The sequence below is a fragment of the Stomoxys calcitrans genome, chromosome 3 (genome assembly GCF_963082655.1).
Source record: "Stomoxys calcitrans chromosome 3, idStoCalc2.1, whole genome shotgun sequence".
NCBI lineage: Eukaryota > Metazoa > Arthropoda > Insecta > Diptera > Muscidae > Stomoxys > Stomoxys calcitrans.
This window is the reverse complement of record NC_081554.1, coordinates 18,606,911-18,622,932: the sequence shown is the minus strand read 5'-3', so window position 1 is coordinate 18,622,932 and position 16,022 is coordinate 18,606,911. Positions and strand designations below refer to the sequence as shown.

Here is a 16,022-nt window from a genome sequence, read left to right as displayed (position 1 = left end):
GACATTTTTCTGCAACTTGGTCCAAATCGGTCCAGATTTGGATATAGCTGCCATATAGAGCGATATCTCGATTTAAAGTCTACACTTTATTTTTAAATTTTTCTTTTTGGAAGTTTGGAAATTTTTGTAAATTTTCTTTTTCAAAATTATAATTTCTGTCAAAGCTTTAATTTTTATCAAATAACTTTTGCACCAAATTGTTGTTTCAAAACTAAATTTCATTTTTACAAAATTGAAAAATTTTAATTTTTTTAAAACCGTTAACATTTAAAACCTAATTTTTTAATTTTTGCAAAATTAGTTTGTTTTCAAGATGCAAATTTGTCCCTTTACTTAAACGTCTGTCAGAATTCGTACAATTCTGACGTACAATGTCGGAATTTTGCTTTTCCTCGAAAGTTAATTTTTTTCTCAAAATTTATTTTTTTTAAGCACCAATTTTTCTCAAAATAGAAGAAATTTAAAATTTTTATAAAACTTTAATTTTTCCTGTCTTTACCTTACCTCTATAAAAATACTTGAAATTTTCAAAACTTTAATTTTTTTAAAACTAAAATTTTTCAAAATTTTTTTCAAATTCCTAACTGTTCTATAGCTTAAAAATTTTTAGTTCTTATTATCAAAATTGCATTTTTTTAATGTTGTATTTTTTTTTAATTTTTAATAATTGAAATTGTTTTCAAAATTAACATTTCTGCAAATATCAATTTTTGTCAAAATTTCACTTTGGTAAATATTTATTTTTTTCTATTTTTTTTCCAAATTTAAATTTTTTTTTCAAAATTTAATTTTTTTTTTCAAAATTTAATTTTTTCTTCAAAATTTAAATTTTTTTTCAAAATTTAAATTTTTTCCAAAATTTCAAATTTTTTCAAAATTTCAATTTTTTCCAAAATTTTAAATTTTTTCAAAATTTCAAATTTTTTTCAAATTTTCAAATTTTCTTCCAAAATTTTAAATATTTTTAATATATTTATTATTTTAAGCCTTATTACTTTTTATCCGATTTCGCTGAAATTTAAAACAGTGAGTTTTTTGAAGCCTCCCGACATCCGCCCCAAATATGTTTCAGATCGAACTATATTTAAATATCGGAATGTATTAGGATATAAATGTCATATAGACCGATATGCCGATTATGTGTCTGAAGCTCATAAATCCTTTATTTATTACCCGATTGTTCAAAATTTGATTCGTTACTTGGTTTAAGCCTCCCGACATTCGACCCACATATGTGTCAGATCAGACTATATAGATATAGCTGTCATATAGACCGATCTTCCAATTTAGGGTATTAAATCCAAAAAAGTAGATTTATTGTCTAAAAATGTCACTTGTGTATGAGTTCTTGGGAGCTGAATAATATATAATGGAGACCAGCCACTATTAAGGTATAACTATAACGTATAGCCATGTAAAACTTCTCTCCAAATAGGGGTCGCACTGCGGCACGCCGTTCGGATTCGGCTATAAAAAGGAGGCCCCTTATCATTGAGCTTAAACTTGAATCGGACTGCACTCATTGATATGTAAGAAGTTTGCCCCATTAACCAACAGGGTTGTCGAGCTTGGTTAATTGTATCATAGATGCGTTTTCGCAATAAATACGATTCAAATACAACATACCAACGCACGACCCTTGAAGCTATCACACCTAACATGGTTGAAAAGTCTTCTAACCAAAGACGAAACGCGTCCCATAGTGATTGGTGTGTATTGCTATCTTTTGCTTTCCTTTTCCATTTGCATCTTCGATCATCCAGCTCATCTCGAAAGAGAAACAAACAAAAAAAGTTGAAAAATTTAAAATTTTCTCTAAATTTCAGGTTTGAATACTTAAAGGACTCATAGATTCCTCTCGGTTCGGTTTATAAACCCGTTCTCTCTTTTAGAATTCCAAAGTATTATATATTCAGAAATTTAAAGAAACAAAATTCCTCTAAATCATGAAGAGAATGACTTCTTTTACGGGCGAATATGAGCCATTGTAGAAAGTCTGTCTATATTTTCTATCCAAAAGTAGAATAAGTCGCTTTAGAATAACCAACAAGTTTGATAACAGTTATCCTTTTAAAATTTTTTTTATATAGAATCACAACAAAAACATGTAATAATAACCTTTTATCCATTGGTCTGCTGTGTAGTTGTTTCAAGAATCCCGCTGAAGATATCCAATTGTTTATAAGCACCTACACTAGTTTTCACTTTGTAAATGCTGCTGAAAAAGCGCTTTTTTTGTTTTATTTATAAATTTCACTATTTTTCGTTAATAACACCAAAATTTTCTAAATTGCACATTTTCTTACACACTCGGTTTAGGTAAGTTGGGTAAGGGTAAAAGAAAGTGGGGGGGAGCTTAAGGGTATGAACATATCATAGACTGCACTTTCTTCTTTTCCCCATAATAATTTTAAGGTATTTTATGTGGAATTATATCCAGGTTTTTATAAATTTTCACATTTTTTCATTAAAAAACTTTTTTTCCTTTATTTTTTTTTACAAAAACCGGCCTTCACTATTTCTCTTTTTAAAATATTTTTCATTAAAATTCTCTTTTGTTTTAAGGTGGACCAAACATTCTCTAGTCGTATTCGTATTTTTACCGTTATTTTCTTCCGCATTCGTCAACGTTTCGTTTGTTACTAAACATTTCTTTTGTTGGGGACTTGGGATACAAACGAGCCGCCAGCTAAACACAGCCAGACACACACACACACGCACACACACAGAAACATGCTTACGAGGTGGAGTATTTTATGGCTCGTGATTCTCTTAACCTACACGAACTTTTCTCGGCTGGCTCCCCCTTTAAAGTAAACAGCAACATGTTGCAGCAACATTTTTGTTTTTTGTTATATGGCAATGCCATTAGGCAATATGCCGAAAGAGAATTGTTGTAATGATTATATATCGAGAAATCTCTCTCGCTCTCTTCCACAAAACATATCGTAATTACTTTGTTTATATTTGAGAGCCAAAATGTGGCCAGAGCATTTGTTCTTATTGTGGGGCGAATTGTTGGCAATGTAATGTTTGTTTACACTCTGCATTGTCTTTGTTATTCTTGCTTATATTCCCCCTTGGTATTGTTGTTGTTGGTGTTAGCATATTTTTGGTTAGACTAGTAACACGTGGGTGTTTTGTGTGAACAACTGAACGGCCAGGCAGCCAGCCTGCCATCATCAGAATGTTTCAAAATTACAGACTTGCTCTTTATCATCATCATCATTATTAACATCAACATCATCATTATCATCTTTTATGGCATATCCGCATAGTTGCTTGCATATTTTTTTTTTTTGGGCATTTTTTATGTGTGGAGGGGAAAATAGGCTGAGAGCAAACAATTGACAAACTTTATGTTTTCAACATTTGGAAACTGTTGAAAATTTTCGTTGTCACATTTATTGACCTATTATGGTGGACCACTCGCGGTTCTTTATTACGAAAAATCGTAGTTGGTTACGAAAATGCTAAACAATTATGCCAAGTATGAAATAAGACTTGGCTGACATATTTTATTTAACAAAATACTGACAATAAATCATCCGAAAAAATTAAGCTAACATTTTCTTCGCTTACAAATTTTGTAAAATAACCTATATTTTGACAAAATTTCCCAACGCAACGATAGGAAATTTTCTGTTAGAAAAGACATTTTGACAAAATTTGTCTTAAAAACGAAATTATGCCAAAATTTTTCATAATTTCACTTCTTAGGGAACTAAGAAGTGAAATTATGAAAAAAATGTCCCTCAGAAGTGAAGGTTTGGCAAAAATTTCCCATCGAAATTATGTTTTGAAAAATATTCTCTTAGAAATGAAGATGAAGAAAAAAAAACTTTTCTCTTAGATATCAAATTTTGAAAGGTTTCCATTAGATATAAAGAAATGGCAAAATTTCTATTACAATTAAGTCTTGCCAAATTTCCCTTAGCAATTATGTTTTGATAAAATTGCCCTTAGAAATTAAATTATGACAAAATTTCTTTAGATATGAAATTTTGACAAAATTTTCTTAGAAAAAAAAATGTGATAGAATTTACCTTAAAAATTAAACATTGAGAAAATTTCCCTTAGAAATTAAATTTTGACATGATTTCCCTTAAAAACAAAATTTTGACAAAATTTCACTTAGTAATGAAATTTTGAAAAATGTCTCTTAGAAATGAAATTTTGACAAAAATTCTCTTGGAAATTATATTTTGACAAAATTGACTTTTGAAATGAAATTGGGACTAAATTTCGCTTGTAAATAAAATACTGACAAAATTTCCTTAAGAATAAAATTTTGATAAAATTGTCTTTAGAAATTTTATTTTTGACAAAATGTCGCTTAGTAAAGAAATTTTGACAAAATTTCTTTTGGAAATGAAATGTTGACAAAATTGGGACCAAATAAAACTTTGACGTAATTTTGTTTACAATAAAATATTGACCCATTATTCTTTGAAAGTAAAATTTTGAAAATTTTTCTAAGAAATTAAATTTTGAAAAATTTCTCATCAATATGTAATTTTGACGAAATTTCCCTAAGGGAATTTTGCAAAATTTTCCTTAAAAATTAAATTTTTATAAGATTTTCCTAGGAAATAAAATTTTGGAAAATTTCCTTCAAAAACGAAGTTTTGAAAAAATGTCCCATCGAATGTAAGAATTGAAGTTTGGACAAAATTTCCATTACAAATGAAATTTTTACCAAATTCTCCTTAGAAAAAAATATTCCATCGAAATATATTTTCAAAAAAATTTCCCAACGAAATAAAATTTTGCAAAATTTTCCTTAAAAACGAAATTTTTATAAAATTTCCCTTAAAAATAAAATTTTGCAAAAATTCCTTTAAAAATTAAATTTGAAAAAAATGTTCCATCGAAATGTAAATTTTGACAAAATTTCCCAATACAGTTTTTCCCAATAAATGTAATTTTGACAAAATTTAACTAAGAAATAAAATTTTGCAAAATTTCCCTTAAACACGAAATTTTGAAAAAATTAAAGATTTGACAAAATTTCCTTTACAAATGAAATTTTTACCATATTCCCCTTAGAAATGAAATTTTGAAAAAAATATCCCATCGAAATATAATTTAAAAAAATTTCCCAACGAAATAAAATGTTGCAAAATTTCCGTTAAAAACGAAATTTTTATAAAATTTCCCTTAAAAATAAAATTTTGCAAAATTTCCTTTAAAAACGAAATTTAAATGAAATTTTGACAAAATTTCTCTAGAAATTGAAGTTTTGACAAAATTTCCCTTAAAAATGAACTTTTGACAAAATTTTCCTTAAAAATTAAATTTTGACAAATTTCTCTAAGAAATGAAATTTTTGACAAAATGTCCTTCAGAAATTAAATTTTGGCAGAATTTTCACTAAAATGAAATTTTAATAATATTTCCCTTAGAATGAAATTTTGACAAAATGTCCCATCGAAATGTAATTTTTACCAAATTTCCCTAAGAATTGAAGTTTTGACAAAATTTCTCTTACAAATGAATTTTTGACCAAATTTCCCTTTGAAATGAAATTTTGAAAAAAATCCCATCGAAATAAAATTTGAACAAAATTTCGCAAAGAAATAAAATTTTGCAAAATTTCCCTTAAAAACGAAATTTTTGTAAAATTTCCCTTAGAAATAAAATTTTGCAAAATTTCCATTAAAAACGAAATTTTTGTAAAATTTCCCTTAGAAATAAAATTTAGCAAAATTTCCTTTAAAAACGAAATTTTGAAAAAATGTCCCATCGAAATGTAATTTTGACAAAATTTCCCTAAGAATTGAAGTTTTGAGAAAATTTCCCTTAGAAATTAAATTTTTGAAAAAATTTCGTTCAGAAATTTAATTTTGACAAAATTACCGTTAAAAATTAGAATTTTGATAAATTTAGCTCAGAAATTAAAATTTGACAGAATTTTCTTGTAATGTAATTTTGACAAAATTTACCTTAGAAATAAATTTTTGCAAAATTTCCTTTAAAAACGATTTTTTGACAAAATTTTCCTAAAAAATTAAATTTTAAAAAAATATCCTTTAAATCCCATTGACAAAAATTTCCCTTAGATATGAAATTGTGACAAAATTTCCTTTACAAATGAAATTTTGACAAAATTATGCTTAGATAAACAGTTTGACAAAATTTCCCTTAGAAATGATAAATTGACAAAATTTCCCTTAAAACTTAAATTTTGACGAAATTTACCACAAAAATGTAATTTTGTCAAAATTTCCCAACTTAATTTCGTTTCGACAAAATGTCTTTTAAAAATGAAACTATGACAAAATTTTTCTTAGAAAAAAAATTTCCCTAATGACAAAATTTCCCTAAGAAATAAAATTTTGACAAAATTTCCCTTTAAAACAAAATTTTGGCAAAATTATCTTTAAAAGAAAAATTTTACAAATTTTCCCATGGAAATGATAAATTCACAAAATTTCACTTAAAACTGAAATTTTTCAAAATTTTTCTTAAAAATTTAATTTTGACAAAATTTACCGCAAAAATGTAATTTTATCAAAATTTTCCAATGAAATTTAGTTACGGCAGAACGTCTTTTAAAAATGGAATTATGACAAAATTTCCCTTTAGAAATTAAATATTAGCAAAATTTCACTCGAAATGTAATGTAAATGACAAAATTTCCCTTAAAAAATTAAATTTGACAAAATTTCCCTTCAAAATTAAATTTTTATAAAATTTTCTTTAGAAATGATATTTTGACAAAACTTTACTTAAAAATTTAATGATGACAAAATTGCCCTGAAAACATTAAATTTTAATGAATTTTTCGTTAAAAATGGAGCTTCGACCAAATTTTCTGTAAAAATAAAGTTTTGCAAAATTTCCCTTAAAAAATTATTTTTGACAAAATTTCCCTTAAAAAATTATTTTTGACAATATTTCTTTTACAAATTAAATTTTGATAAAATTTAGACAGGAAATAATTTTGAAATGAAATTTTGACAAAATTTCCCTTAGAAATTAAATTTTAGCTAAATTTCCTTGGAACTGAAATTATGGCAAAATTTCCCATCAATTTGTCCCTCTTAGTATGAAATATACCATCAAGGTTGTAGATTTACTCAGCAATCCAACTCGTTGATAGATTTCACTTTTCAATCTGTCTAATATTGATGATCTTCTACACCAATGTCATGATCACAAACTCCATATCATTGTCATAATGATTCTACTCTAGAATTTCAATCATCTCGTAGTTTGCAGGCAATCCAAATGTCATAGAACTTCGAAGAAATCTGTCAAGCAGCTGTCAGAGGGTTGACTTCTGCCGCCATGAATTATGAGATTTGCTAAATCTATGGAGAGATGAATGAATTCCAGAAAGCAACCATAATCAGCCGACAACATGTGGTATTTGGGAAGTTTCAAAACGAATGCCTCATTGGCACTCATGCTGTGGTGCGCTATGTTGTTCAGGGGGCAAAGTCTAAAAAGTGGCGCCTCCAATTTGAAAAATATTCAAGTGTTAAATGATTGGCCCTTCTTTTTTTGGTGGATAAGTACAGCAAATCTTCAAATACAAATCGGCCACATTAATATCAAAATGCATCATTTTTCTTAATGTATGGTGGTGAATTGGCTCCATCGCAGATGATGAGGAAAGTCTTGCAGTATAGAACGAATATTTTGCAGAGTAGCTGTGGGGAGAATGACGTTGTAGTTGTGTGAAAAACATGTGCTGTTCGTTTTCTCCATTGCATGAATGGGTGGCAAATGATTTATGACATGGCCAGTGACAGATTGATCGTCAGTTTACAGAGTGGCTGGAAGGGGGATATTTCGGTAGGGGTGTGGGTGGGGGTATAAGGAGAAATTAAAATTTGAACATTTTTCAAATTTCTGCCAAGATCATATAAATTTTTGGTTTTTTTGGAGCACATTGTTGGTCCTAAGAAAATACGGACAGATTTTCAATACCAACACAAACATTTTTTATAGCTTATAGCGCTACGATGCCCATGGTCTTATAACTTAGAGCATATGTTTGTAACATTTTAATATAAACCCCACATAGACTGATCTGCCGTTTAAAAGACTAATCTGGCGACTTAATTATCAGAAATAAAGAACAGTGAACTGTTTTAGACCGATATGCATGCCGTTTCGAGATCGGACCATATTTGAGTAGAGCTGTCATATAGACCGTTCTCTCAATCAAAGGTCTTTCACCCACCAGTGTCGTATTTATTATCTGATTTTCTTGATATGATTTCGGAATGCCCCGATGTCAAAGACGAGCAGACCATAGATATTTTCTACGAGCGCCTAGACAGAGAATATGACCGCTGTCCCGCCCATGATATTAAAATCGTTCCGGGAGATTTTAATGCGAAGATAGGGAAGGAAGACATTTTTGGTCCAACAGTCGGAAAGTTTAGCCTTCATGAGATAACGTCCAGTAATGGGTTGAGGCTGATAGATTTCGCCTCGGCAAAAAACATGGTAGTTAGTAGCCCCAGATTTCAACATAAAAATATTCACAAAGCCACATGGCTGTCACCCGATCAAAACTCGAGAAACCAAATTGATCACGTTGTGATAGATGGAAGGCATTCATCCAGCGTGTTTGGGTTGCCCAAAAAGTAATTGCGGATTTTTTAAAAGAAAGTAAATGCATTTTTAATAAAACTTAGAATGAACTTTAATCAAATATACTTTTTTTACACTTTTTTTCTAAAGCAAGCTAAAAGTAACAGCTGATAACTGACAGAAGAAAGAATGCAATTACAGAGTCACAAGCTGTGAAAAAATTTGTCAACGCCGACTATTGAAAAATCCGCAATTACTTTTTGGGCAACCCAATGCAATCGATTCGTGGAGCGAATATACTTCGCAACAAAGGTTCGCACCCGTTTGAACATGGCGAGGAAAGTACGAACTGACACTGCACATTGAAAAGCTGCAAACACAACAAATGGCAGCAGCATACTCCACTCGATTGACCCAACTGCTTGATGAAAGCACTCCTTGTTCCGATGATATAATGGCGCAGTTGCAAACTATTGCCCACTTCATGGAAAATGCCGCGAAATCCGTACTTGGGTACCGGAAGCCTCCTCCAAGAAACCCATGCTACGACGACCAAGAGTGTCGAGATGCTACTGAAGCCAAGAGTGCGACATATAGAGCAACCCTGCAATCAGTAGCAACGTGGGGAAAAAAAGGGGAGAGGTGAAACGTCTATTCCGCAGAAAGAAAAAGGAAATGGAAAGACTTGAGTGTGAGCGAATTGAGATTCTACCAAAGAATTATACATCAAACCGATGGCTTCTGCAGAGACAAAGAAGGAAATCCGGTAACTGACACAGACAACATGCTGAGGATATGGAAAGAAAATTTTAACCAACTGCTAGTGTCCGATGTTGTCGGCGAAGAGGATACCGCAGAATCAATCCCTGATGATGGTATAGAATGTTTACCTCCTAGTCAGAATGAGGTCCAAGTAGCAGTGACCCGACTAAAGAACAACAAGGCAGCAGGAGCCCACGGATTACCCGCTGAACTATTTAAGACCGGAGGCGTCACACTGATAGGGCGTATGCATCATATATAGCTGTTATAGCTGCCATATAAACCGTTCTGGGATCTTGACTTCTTGAGCCTCTAGAGGACTCAATTATTATCCGATTTGAGTGAAATTTTGTACAATGGCTTCTCCCGTGACGTGTCAACTCGACAAATGCTATTCATGGTGGAGAGTATATAAGATTCGGCCTGGCCGAACTAAGCACACTTTTACTTGTTTTGTATGCTTTAGTGAGTGTCTTCATATTCTTGACATTTGGCCACACGCCTTCGCCCAATGCATATTTTCCCAAAGTTTTATGGCCAATACAAGAAATTAAAATTTCTTTTCCAAACAAATTACTATTCGCCCCTTCTGTGTCAGGCGAAAAGTTTCCAACACTCAACTTCATCCAAATGCCCACTTCCTCTGGAGATCATAAATATTGTGCGAAGATGCAGCAGTATCAGCATTTTGATGTTAATGATCCATTTTTCGTGAGATTTTTCTCTATATTTTGACTGGCTGCGAAACATTTGTAAAAAAATTTAAGCTAATTGATCTTTTATAGTATTTTGGGCGTATTGCCACAGGGAAGAATGGTTCACATTTGACCTGTGGCCTCCTAAATGGTTCTTGGAATTTTCAGCCAAAAAAAATTAAAAATTTATACATTTTTGTAATGTGTGAAAATGTTGATGGGTTTTTCTCGCTGGAAAAATATGGTCTTTGTAGGAAGTAAAGAAAAACTGAGTGTGTGTGCGTTTTTTGTGTTGGGCAGAGGCTTGGGAATGCCCAGGCCCCAAGTCGGGCAGGCAGTGGGAATGAGTGATTAATTATTTTAAAATTTGGGGCGTTAATGATGTTCTTTAACGTATGTTATTGTTATTATTGTTGCTATTCGCTATGGCCTATTCCGTCCAACAAATGAGTTTTGAAAGTTATTTGGAGCAAGGGCTGAGGGGAGGCATAGCTAAAATAGTCATGCCCACCCTAAATAAGATTAATAAATACTGTAGGTAATTTGTCTTCTGTTGTTAGCCTTTTGAGTACTTAGTTAAGATTTATGAAAATCATATTTTAACCCATACGCACACGCACACACACACACACACCTCCACACATCTGAAGTTGTGCAATCTTGCAAATCATGATGTGTATGTATTTGAAAAGTGGTTTTCATTATGGTTATGGAAGAAGAAGAACTTTTGTCAGGAGTAATGTTTGTTATTAATTTTCTTAAAAACTTTTGAATTAAGTTTTTTAGGAGGTAATGGAGTATTATAGTCAAAAGTTAGTGCGATATTTTTCATTTAAAATGTTATATATATGATATATGAATTCATTTATAAAATTTCATAAAATTTGGTAAATTGGTGGTATTTGTAGCAATTCTAGGCATAATCTGTAATATTTAGAAGTACAATATTTTATGATTATTTTTATACCCACCACCCAAGGATGGGGGTATATTTATTTTGTCATTCCGTTTGCAACACATCGAAATATCCATTTCCGACCCTATAAAGTATATATACTCTTGATCAGCGTAAAAATCTAAGATCATCTAGACTTGTCCGTCCGTCTGTCTGTTGAAATCACGCTACAGTCTTGAAAAATAGAGATATTGAGCTGAACTTTGCACAGATTCTTTTTTTGTCCATAAGCAGGTTAAGTTGGAAGATGGGCTACATCGGACTATATCTTGATATAGCCCCCATATAGACCGATCCTCCGATTTAGGGTCTTAGGCCCATAAAAGCCACATTTATTTTCCGATTTTGATGAAATTTGGGACGGTGAGTTGTGTTCGGCATCCCTCGTCAATGTGGCCCAAATCGGTCCAGATTTAGATTTAGCTGCCATATAGACCGACCCTCCGATTTAGGGTCTTAGGCCCATCAAAACCACAACTATTATCCGATTTTGCTGAAATTTGGTACAGTGAGTTGTCTTAAGCCCTTCGATATATTTCTTCAATTTGGCCCTGATCGGTCCAGATTTGGATATAGCTGCCATATAGACCGATCCTCCGACTTAGGGTCTTAGGCCAATAAAAGCCACATTTATTAACTGATTTTGATGAAATTTAGGACAGTGCGTTGTGTTAGGCAATTCAACATCCTTCGTTAATTTGGCTCAGATCGGTCCAGATTTAGATATAGCTGCCATATAGACCGACCCTCCGACTTAGGGTCTTAGGCCCATAAAAACCATATTTATTATCCGATTTTGCTGACATTGGTACAGTGAGTTGTCTTAGGCCCTTCGATATCTTTCTTTAATTTGGCCTAAGTTGGTCCAGATTTAGATATAGCTGCCATATAGACCGATCCTCCGATTTAGGGTCTTAGGACAATAAAAGCCACATTTATTAACCGATTTTGATGAAATTTGGGACAGTGAGTTGTGTTCGGCAATTCAACATTCTTCGTTAATTTGGCTCAGGTCGGTCAAGATTTAGATATAGCTGCCATATAGACCGATCCTCCGATTTAGGGTCTTAGGCCCATAAAAACCACATTTATTATCCGATTTTGCTGACATTGGTACAGTGAGTTGTCTTAGGCCCTTCGATATCTTTCTTTAATTTGGCCTAAGTTGGTCCAGATTTAGATATAGCTGCCATATAGACCGATCCTCCGATTTAGGGTCTTAGGACAATAAAAGCCACATTTATTAACCGATTTTGATGAAATTTGGGACAGTGAGTTGTGTTCGGCAATTCAACATTCTTCGTTAATTTGGCTCAGGTCGGTCAAGATTTAGATATAGCTGCCATATAGACCGATCCTCCGATTTAGGGTCTTAGGCCCATAAAAACCATATTTATTATCCGATTTTGCTGAAATTTGACACAGTGAGTTGTGTTAGGCTTTTCAACACCCTTCGTCAATTTGGCTCAGATTGGTCGAGATTTGGATATAGCTGCCATATAGACCGACCCTCCGATTTAGGGTCTTAGGCCCATAAAACCCACATTTATTATCCGATTTTGCTGAAATTTGGGACAGTGAGTTGTATTGGTGGTGGGTATCCAAAGTTCGGCCCGGCAGAACTTAACACCTTTTTACTTGTTTTGTCAACATTTTGAGAATTTGACAGTTTTTGACACAGTTTTTTTCTCACATACCATTTAAGGAATTCATTATTCGCCAAATTGTTGCAAAGGGTGATTTTTTAGTTATTATCTTTTTTGCAAACCTGGTTTAAACAGCTCTCGCACGTTTCGTGTTTTGTTTCACTGTCAAACATCTTCAGTTTGGTCTACAATTTAACCGTGAAATGTCTTACAAACGAACAACGCTTGCAAATTATTGCATTTTTTTTATCAAAATGCGTTCTCTGTTAAAATAGTGCCGAAGACGGGTGACCAGAGGAACGCCCCAAGGAGGGTTGTTCTTGCCGATTCGGAGTCACACCGCAGGTAGGCCTGGAGGTGATGCTATATATGCAGCCCATTGAGGCCTATATGGCCTGTCATCGACCGAAGGAGGACGAGGAAGTTGCTGGCGTTCGATAAGAGATCGATGAGTACCTTGACGGGGGTCATAACCGGACACTGTGCCATAGGCCGCATGGCGGCGAGCATGGGGACACTGCATAATGACTTCTATAAAAGTTGCCTCGATGAGCATGAAGAGGAGACAAACAAATACAATTTTTCCCCATGAACATTCCACTAAGGAATAGTGGCAATCTTCTCACATATCAATGAGTGCAGTCGGATTCAAGTTTTAAGCTCAATGATAAGGGCCTCCTTTTTATAGCCGAGTCCGAACGGCGTGCCGCAGTGCGACACCTCTTGCGAGAGAATTTTTTACATGGCATAGTGCCTCACGCATGTTGCCAGCATTAGGAGTGGAAAACCACCGCTGAAAATATTTTTCTGATGGTCTTACCAGGATTTGAACCCTGGCGTTCATCTTCTGAGGCGGACATGCTAACCTCTGCGCTGCACGGAGAAGAGGAGACTATTGAGCACTTACTGTGTTTATGTCGAGATCTGCAGGGACGTAGATTCTCCTTTCGGGGGAGCAGTTTCTTCTGTTATCTGGGTGAACTTGCGAACGTACCTCTGGTAGGATTCTAAGATTTTTTGAAGAAACAGGATGGTGTCGACGGTGGGTGTCATAAGCTCCGGCATAGGTACATCCATGTTTGCGTGGGAATGGGCATTTCTATATGACAACTATATCCAATTCTGGACCGATATGGGCCAAATTGAAGAAGGATGTCGAGTGCTGCCCTAAATTTCAGCGAAATCGGATAATAAATGTGGGTTCTATGGGCCTAAGACCTCAAATCGGTCTATATGGGGTCTATATCAAGATATAGTCCATCTTCGAACCTAACCTGTTATGGACAAAAAAAGAATATGTGCAAAGTTTCAGCTCAGTGTCTCTATCTTTTAAGACGGTAGCGTTATTTCAACAGACGGACATGGATTATCGTCTTAGATTTTAACGACGAACAAGAACCTATGTACTTTATAGGGTCGGAAATGTATATTTCGATGTGTTGCAAACGGAATGACAAAATGAATTTACCCCCATTCTTCGGTGGTGGGTATAAAAATTGCATTACCATTTTGTTTAAAAAAAATTCGTTGAAATTTTGTTTAAAAAGTAAAGGCGTGCTAAGTTCGGCCGGTGCGAATCTTGGGAACCCACCACCATGGATTCTGCTGAAATATGACAGCTATGTATATCTGGTTATAGACCAATTTGGACCGTACTTGGCACAGTTGTTTGTAGTTGTAACAGAACACTTCATGTAATTTTTCAGCCAAATCAGACAAAAAAACGCGGCTTGTAAGGACTCAAGACGCCAAATCGGGAGATCGGTTTATATGGGAGCTATTTCATGTCCTTGACCGATTTGGACTGTACTTGACACAGTTGTTGGAAGTCATAACAGAACATTATGTGCCAAATTTCAGTCAGATTGGACAAAAATTGTGTGTTACAGGGGCTCAAGAAATCAAGCAGATCGTTTTATATGGGAGCTATATCTTGTTGTTGGAAGTCATAGCAGATCACTGTATGCGAAATTTCAGCCAAATCGGACAAAAATTGTGGCTTCCAGCGACTCAAGAAATCAAATCGGGAGATTGAACTCCCCAAAAGACCAACATCATTGGGATATATATGTGCAAAATTGCAAGCTGCTAGTTTTATGCGTTCGACGGCTGTCGTGATTTCGACAGACGGACGGGCATGGCTAGATCGACGCAGAATGTCGAGACGATCCGAAATATATATGCTTTATGGGGTCGAAGATCAATATTTCGAGGTGTTACAATCGGAATGACTAGATTGGTGTGAATATACCCCCATCCAATGGTGGTGGGTATTTGATATAATTCTATTTTACCTTTTCTTTTAAAAAATATGTATTTTGTTCCACAGTGTAATGTGTTATTTTCGTAGTTTTTTCTAAATATCAATTCCTTTGTTTTCTTTCCCATCTATAATTTTTAGATTCAAATCCATTTAACCTTTAGATTTTTCTACCCACTCTAATGTAGTCGTAAATGCACTAATCCACAAAATCAGAACGAACAAAAAAAAACTATCTAATGCTTCTTTATAATACGATTAAGGTATAAGCACCTAATAAAATAAAAATTGCCCACCAAATAGGTATTTCGAAATTATTTTAATTAACTTTATTCTGTTGAATACACTGGCTAAAAATGAACATTTGCATGGGTTAACATACCAAACATCCACATCCATTTAGTTTGCATAATTGTTGGTTGAGAGAGAGAGAGAGAGAGCTATCGAAATGGGAAGGTAAAGCAATAAACATTAAATCACAGCCCTTCACTCAATTTCATGTCAATCTGAGTGGTGGCAGTGGCAGATTGTCAGACAAATTATACTAAAAACAAGTAATAATCATAATTCAGCACATACTCTTCATGCTCTCACTCCATGGGAGAAATAAAATCAAAATTCCTCTATTGCATAGACATACCTCAACTAACATAGCCCACAACCAACACACAAACTACAAAAACAATAATAAATGATTGTTATATGCCAGCTTTATTATACATAACAATGTCTGGTTGGGTTTCATGCTGCCCCGCTCTCTTTATTAGATCTCAACTGCTCTTCTTTATAATGCTGTTACTCACTCCCTTCTATTTAGTTTTTGTTTACAGCCCATTTAAGCAAGCATTTGTACACACACAAACATGTACACCCTCCCAACGCTACACTTGCCGCAGCCTCATTTACTTATAATCACCCAAAAACAATTATCCCTTGTATCACAGACAAAACAATGCCAAAATGTCTGTCAAATTTTCGCGGGAATTTGTATTGTGTGTGTATAGTCAGTCTCTGCTTTTACCTAGAGTCTCTCACTCGCTCACTCACTCACTCCCTTTCTATGAGACTTGACTTCCCCTTTCTCTTAATAACCTCATGGCATGGCATAACAAAAACAGCGTGATTTTCATTGTTGAGCCTCTTTCTTGGGGAAT

At 33.6% G+C, this 16,022-nt stretch overlaps 1 protein-coding gene across 2 annotated transcripts in view; it reads right to left on the bottom strand.

The window, feature by feature from the left end:
* Nucleotides 1–16,022, bottom strand: part of LOC106080951 (kinesin-like protein CG14535) — a 436,783-nt gene that overhangs the window by 91,964 nt on the left and 328,797 nt on the right. The window contains exon 1 of one of the 2 annotated variants that reach the window (XM_013242579.2): nucleotides 2,119–2,623. The exons of the other annotated variant lie outside the window; for it this stretch is intronic. Coding sequence (XP_013098033.2) covers nucleotides 2,119–2,129 — 11 coding nt within the window. The 5' untranslated portion in view covers nucleotides 2,130–2,623. Of the gene's footprint in view, nucleotides 1–2,118; nucleotides 2,624–16,022 lie in introns of those variants that run through there. 2 annotated transcript variants of the gene reach the window in all.